The sequence below is a fragment of the Rhea americana genome, unplaced genomic scaffold, assembly GCF_003343005.1.
Source record: "Rhea americana isolate MKP2758 unplaced genomic scaffold, rheAme1 scaffold_385, whole genome shotgun sequence".
NCBI lineage: Eukaryota > Metazoa > Chordata > Aves > Rheiformes > Rheidae > Rhea > Rhea americana.
The window spans coordinates 397,119-403,118 of NW_028186518.1; the positions used below are offsets into that span (position 1 = coordinate 397,119).

At 48.8% G+C, this 6,000-nt stretch overlaps 1 protein-coding gene across 1 annotated transcript in view; it reads right to left on the reverse strand.

Moving 5' to 3' along the window:
* Positions 1-5,984, reverse strand: part of KIRREL3 (kirre like nephrin family adhesion molecule 3) — a gene marked incomplete at its 3' end in the record, with an annotated part of 312,023 nt that extends 306,039 nt beyond the window's left edge. The window contains exon 1 of the mRNA XM_085313430.1: positions 5,844-5,984. Within this exon, the coding sequence (XP_085169556.1) occupies positions 5,844-5,904 (61 nt within the window). The remainder of the gene's footprint in view (positions 1-5,843) is intronic.
* Between the last annotated feature and the right edge of the window lie 16 nt (positions 5,985-6,000).

Genomic DNA, 6,000 nt, shown 5'->3' on the forward strand with positions numbered 1-6,000 from the left:
AGGCGTTGAATGAACACATTAAGACAAGATCTTATCCTGAAGTTAGCATCTGAATTTAAGATGCAAGCATTCCACCTCCTACTTACAGCATGTGACATTTAAAGAGGCAGGAAGCCCAGAGCCCACTGCTAAAAGGTATACTGAAAGCACATTTATTTTTTTAAGCTGCTCAATACAACTCAGTTAAAGGAAGAGCCATATAAAAGCCAAGCCAGCTACACACTCTGTAGACAGCTCCTTCTGCTCTGCTTTGGAGGCTACAATTGTTATTGAAGAAAGAAGTCCTGTCCATTTCCCAGCATGCTTGGAATTAATGCTGCAGTCCATGGAGTCTCACACCCCTGCAAAAGCTGGGACTACAACCTGCCCCAAATACACGACAGACTACCTTAAGAACTTGCAGTTATATCAGCTGCCTTAAATCTCAGAAAACAAAATATGAGACTGATTTACAACCAATTTATTTCACTACCTATTGATTTATAAGCTTGTACACAGTCACTACCACTCAGCGGTCAAAAGCAGCAGCCAATGAAGCCTGAGGAGATACTTGCGTCACTCCTGAACGAAAGCTGACTTCGGACCTTCAACAACTGYTGCATCAGTTGTTACAAGTTTGCTGGTGGTCTCTAGAAAAGCCTGTTAAATCCTACTGGAAGCACTCTGGAAGTGATAAAGAGCCAGTACTGTCTAGAAGAATTTTCATAAAGTCTCCTTATCCAGCACTGCAACTCCAGCATTTCACCATTAGCACACYGAGGAGCTGAATGCTGGGAGCACAACACAAATTCACAAAACTGATCATTAAATCAGAGGTTTGAAGTGAACCACATTCTCCATCACAGTCTGCTTGTAGCAAGAGAAAGTAGTTTATTCAGAGACCTTGATCCTCAGCCAATTCACAACCTAAGGGGCACATCAGCCTCTCCCCTTTATTTACAGCTACAAAAGAAAGAAGAACACTGAGCTTTTTTATTCTAACATATGCAGTCCAACTACAGAGAGTCTGGCAGCTAGTGACACACAGTGCTGGTAACCTGTCAGAAATTTCTATGTACGTTTCTGCTCTGACTGGTGTCCCTTTAAAAMAGGAAAGCACAAAAGTAATCGACATCTGCCCAAGATGTGCTGTGCAAGGCATACTGCACAAACTGCCCAGAGACCTCCACATAACCTTGGAGCAGGGAGGCTGGTTACAGATGCAGCAATTAGCACCAGGGCAGGTGCTCTTCCTCTCAGTTTCCTCACTCTAGCAAAGGAAGGGAATCTGAATGCAACCACAGCACCACTCTTGCTTCTTTCAAATAACCCAAACCCTGCAAAAAAGCCAGCTTGAGGAAAGGCTGTGGTCCTGTAGCAAATCTCACTGCAAGAGAGAGACAAAAGATARGAAAGCATTAGAAATCTCAAGTGCATCAAACCAGATTGGACAAYGTGTCAGAAGAGGCAGTCTTGTGTTGTTTCCTCAGGATAGCACAGGCTGGATAACACCAGCTCTAATTTGAGGTTTATTTCAGTCTGCTCCTCACGCACACAAGTTGTGAATTCCTATGGCACTGACAAACCTGCACACTTCATCAGCAACACCTCCCAGTTCTGTCCAGATCACTCTCTTGGCCATTACAGTCTTCCACCTTCCTCAATCATTTTTRGTTACTTCTTCTTGTGCTGCTAGCTACTACAAAACCAAACACCCCTCCCCCCCCCCCAAAAAAAATCCTTGATTTAGGTCTTAAAGCCTATTAGCATTTGCTTGTTTTTCAGCACCCTGTGCACTCCTTGTACTTCCTCAAACAGTACCTGCCTGTGGGGCTTTATCTGCTGGGTTTAGGAAGCATGCTAACACTGTCCTCTTCTGAAGCTATACAGCTCTCTACAGGGCAGGAGGAATTAACTTTAAAGAGGAATCACAGCTGCAGATCGCTGGGCTTCACCTTAGCAGGCACTACTCTGGATCGCTCTTGCTGCACACCCCAATCCACAAATCCCCCTTGCACCTGATGGTTTGCAGATAAAAGTCACTAGCCCTTTTATAGACACCTTGCATCACTCTGAAGGCTTGCACTTGTTTATTTACCAGCCACTAACCTTTCCTGTGGTGTTAAAATTCTCAGACTCTTCCAGCCCTAAGTGGTGGTAGGTGGAATTGGCCTGGTTTCTCTCATCAGTGTAATTTCACCCTTCTCACCTGGGGTCTGATGACAAGCCACTAAAAAGCTGAGCCACTACTGCTAATAATGGACCCTTCTGACAAAAGATCTTGGTTTGACTCTGAAGAAATTACTTCCAGGGAGGAACCCAGTGAACTGTGAAGGAGAAAAAACACACCCTGCAACACCCAGAACTCACTCAAATGCATGTTTGCCTTCCTTAGGCTAGTGAGGAGAAATTCCTAGACAGAGCTCTTTCCATCCAAGGAAAATTTTCTGATCTTGCCAAGTCCATCTAGGTTATTACAGTGCAGCACAGTACAAGGAGAATGCGGCTGCAGGTACCCCTTCACTGGTGCTCCTTCCCATCACTCCAGGTCTCACAGACAGTAGCCACTTTCCTCTGTTGCTTCCAGCCTCACCCAGCTTGGATGACACTGGAGTAGAGGGCAGGAGGGAGAGGCTGTTCACAAGATGGAAACAGAAGCAGCCAGTTTCATGGCAGCACCAATTTCTTCCCAACAAGGGATCTAGTTTCAGCAGGAGGTAAATCATGCTGTGACTTCACCGTCTTCCACCAGAAGCTGTGGTGGTCCTGACAGGTTTCAGGGCAGCGCAGGGGGGAAGGCAGATAGAAGAGCAAGCAGTACCAGAGAAAACACTGACCCATCAACCTTCAGAAACAGAAACTAGGGGCTCTTACTCGGAGTCACAGAAAGACAGTTTGTTCTTCCTGGATTACCTTTAGAGGCAAAATGCAACCCCTTCCAAGCACAGAARTCAGATGCAAAAGAGATCCTCCTCCTAGACTATTTTGCAATTATTTCTTTACAAGGGACAGGCAGGGGAGCAGGTGGAATAAACATGTGACTAGTGACTAGGGGAGCAGCTAGAATAAACATGTGACTAGTGTCCATATAAATGGACATTTATATGCTGTACCCTGCAATCTGGCTTTGAAGAACATGTTTGAAAGTTATTCTTCTTAGGGACCTCAGAAAGATCTGAGAGGGAAGTAAAAATGTGTTAGTGAAATGTTACATCGCCTAACAGATCTTACACCTCACACAGGAAATCCTAGCAGGGTCAGGAAAAGGGGAGATCAAAGGCCCAAGTTCCTCCCACCTCCCACCCCATCCTTGTGCTCAGTACCAGATGTAGCATAGCCTACGAGAGGGAGCAAACACCTTCTACCTGTAAGCTCGGACAAGAGCCCAACTTTCAGTCTGTACTGTTTGCAGGAACAGCAGAAACCCAGCATGCCACAAGGAGGCATAGCACCCACAAAGTACAAACCCGAGGGCATAAGTTTAAAAGCTGGTGAGAAAGAATGCCCTTTCTGTGCAGCTTGTGTAAGGGAGTTTCTAAACTGGGGTCTAGACCTTGGCTCTCAAGTTTTCTGCAGAGGTGAAATTGCTCTGAGCCAAGCACACAGGAAGGGTAAGTGATACCTGCCTCATTATGACAAATCCCTTCAAACCAGTTGCTGCTGCAGGTGAGTGARTGCATCCCTGCTCCTTGTCTGCAAAAAGGAGCCACAGAAGCTCCTGGCAGCCAGGGCCAAGCAATTTTAATGGCACTACTCTTGCAAGTGAGTTTTGGCCCACTGGCTTCTTTCAAGCATGAAGCGTGACTGCCCTCTGGATGCACCAGTAACAACCCACTCACACAGCACACCGGTTGTTAGGAGCACCTGTGCCCAAGAGCAGCAAATACCACTGCATCTGGGCATGCCCAAACAAGCACAGCAGCTGCTCCAAGGGCACAAACACAACACACCCTGGAAAAGAAGTTTCAGGCCCTACATCCAAGCCATTCCTTTCCCAAATCACCACACRGTTTAAGGAATCCTTCATGTGAAATCCCATTAGGAACTCTTTGCAATATTTCACCCCAAAGAGAAAGCAAGGCAACTGACAGCCCCTTTCTCACGTAATACAAGCAGCAACTTCATAGGAATGTATTTAGTTCTCCTGCTGGAGGAGACTGTCTTAAAACACTCTGCAAGACACTATCTCTCCTGCACATAACCCAGCATGAATAAGCAAGGTACCAGATGCACACTCCTCACGATACAGACAGGGGAGACAAATCAACTCAGYTCAGGCCATACACAGCAGAACAGAGGAGCCACGGCAGCTTTCAAACACAAACAGCCTATTAAAAAGTGCATTAGCCCTTATTAAAAATAATGGCTGCAAAAGGGAGGAGGCAAAAATTACAAAAAAAATGCCCACTGGCTCTAAGACACAAACTTCAGCTTCACCAGCAAACTGTCATTTGACCTGCAGGGAGTTGAGAGATACAGGGGAGATACTGAAGGCCAGGATAAGCTTCCAAATTGCTTATATCCCTGGACCTGCTGCTACCCTGCTGCACTAGGGAGAGTTCAAATTTGTTCAGCCAGAAGTCTACATGGAAGACACAGTGGGTCTCTTTTGTGCCGAAGCAAAGACGAGCACAAACACAGCTTTCTCCCTGAAGGAATATTAGTACAAGCAGAGAGCAGGAAAGMGAAGAGGGAAAGGGAGGGCAGAGTAGGAACCCAACATCACACCCAAGTCTGCAGCTCAGGAAAAAAAGTGGCAAGGACAGGCAGAAGCAAGCAGCCAGCTCTAGACAAGGCATCTCTGCTCAGAGGAGAGAGGGAGGACAGGGCTGGGGGGGAGGTTGTTTAGCAATACCGTCTAGCTGCGCAAAAAAAAAAAAAAAACAGCTGCCCATTGAGAAGCATCACTCTCTCCAAAAAGTTTTATCCTTCATTTAATCAACAGATGGACAAGCTGCGTGGGTTTTTTTCCTCTCCTCGTTTGTGTGGGTTTTTTGTTGTTCTTAAAGCAACCCCAAGCCCTTCCCTCATACAAGCAGCCCTGGCTTTGGGACCATCTCGGCGTGACACAGATRGTACTTGACACCGGCGCTGCACGGGGGGTGGGGGGCAGAGAAGCAGATACGAGAAGCTCCTCGGGTCTGGCTGTAGCTCCGCATCCTCCACAGGTGACAGGCACTCCAGGGAGCAGGCATGCAGAAGCATATCAAATCGAGCTACCCCAACCGCCCCTTCTGCCAAGAAAAAAGGGAAGAAGCCTTCCCGTTTTCAAGGTTTCAGAGGGTGGGGGTGGGGGGGGAAAAGGAAGGCGGCAAAGTTGAGGGGCAAATTCCTCCAGGCTCCCCAGCCCTTTCCCTGGCTGCTGGGGAGCCGAATGGGGCTGTACTCCCCCCCCTTTCCCCTCGGCTGGCCGCATTCAAAGCGGCTCTTCCTCCACGGGGAGCCAAGCGCTCCCTACCCCGGCTCTGCAACCGCAGGCTCGGCGCAGGCAGCGGGCTGCAGCCAGCCTCCGCCGCCAACGCGAGCCGAGGCGGCTTCCCCCAGCCCCTTTCCCTCGCCTAAATAAATAAATAAACGAACTAACTAACTACCAGCACCTCCCTGTCACCGGCTATCTGACTAAAGGAGCGAGGTGAGGAGGGCTAGGCAGAGCCGTGTTTACACACAMACACAGTCTAATTAACAGAGCCGGAGCAGGAAAAAAGAACTCATCTGCATGCTGAAGACACATATTATATATATGTTTTTAAGCAAGCAGCTTCGCCACGGCCAGAGGCAGCCGCGCCAACTCCGGCGCCCTCCCTCCAAGCACCCCCCTCCGCCCCGAGCCCCACTTGGAAACTCAAGTGCGGCGCCGCTCCTACCGTGGCTGAGGAGGAGGCAGCCGAGGATGAGGAGGAGGAGGTCTGCCTGGAAAGCTCTCATTCCTCAGGGTGGGCGCGGGAGGGGAGGCGCGGGGGGGAGCGGCGGCGCCCCGCTTGCCCCGCTGCTGCTGCTGCTGCCACCGCCGCCGCGGGGGGC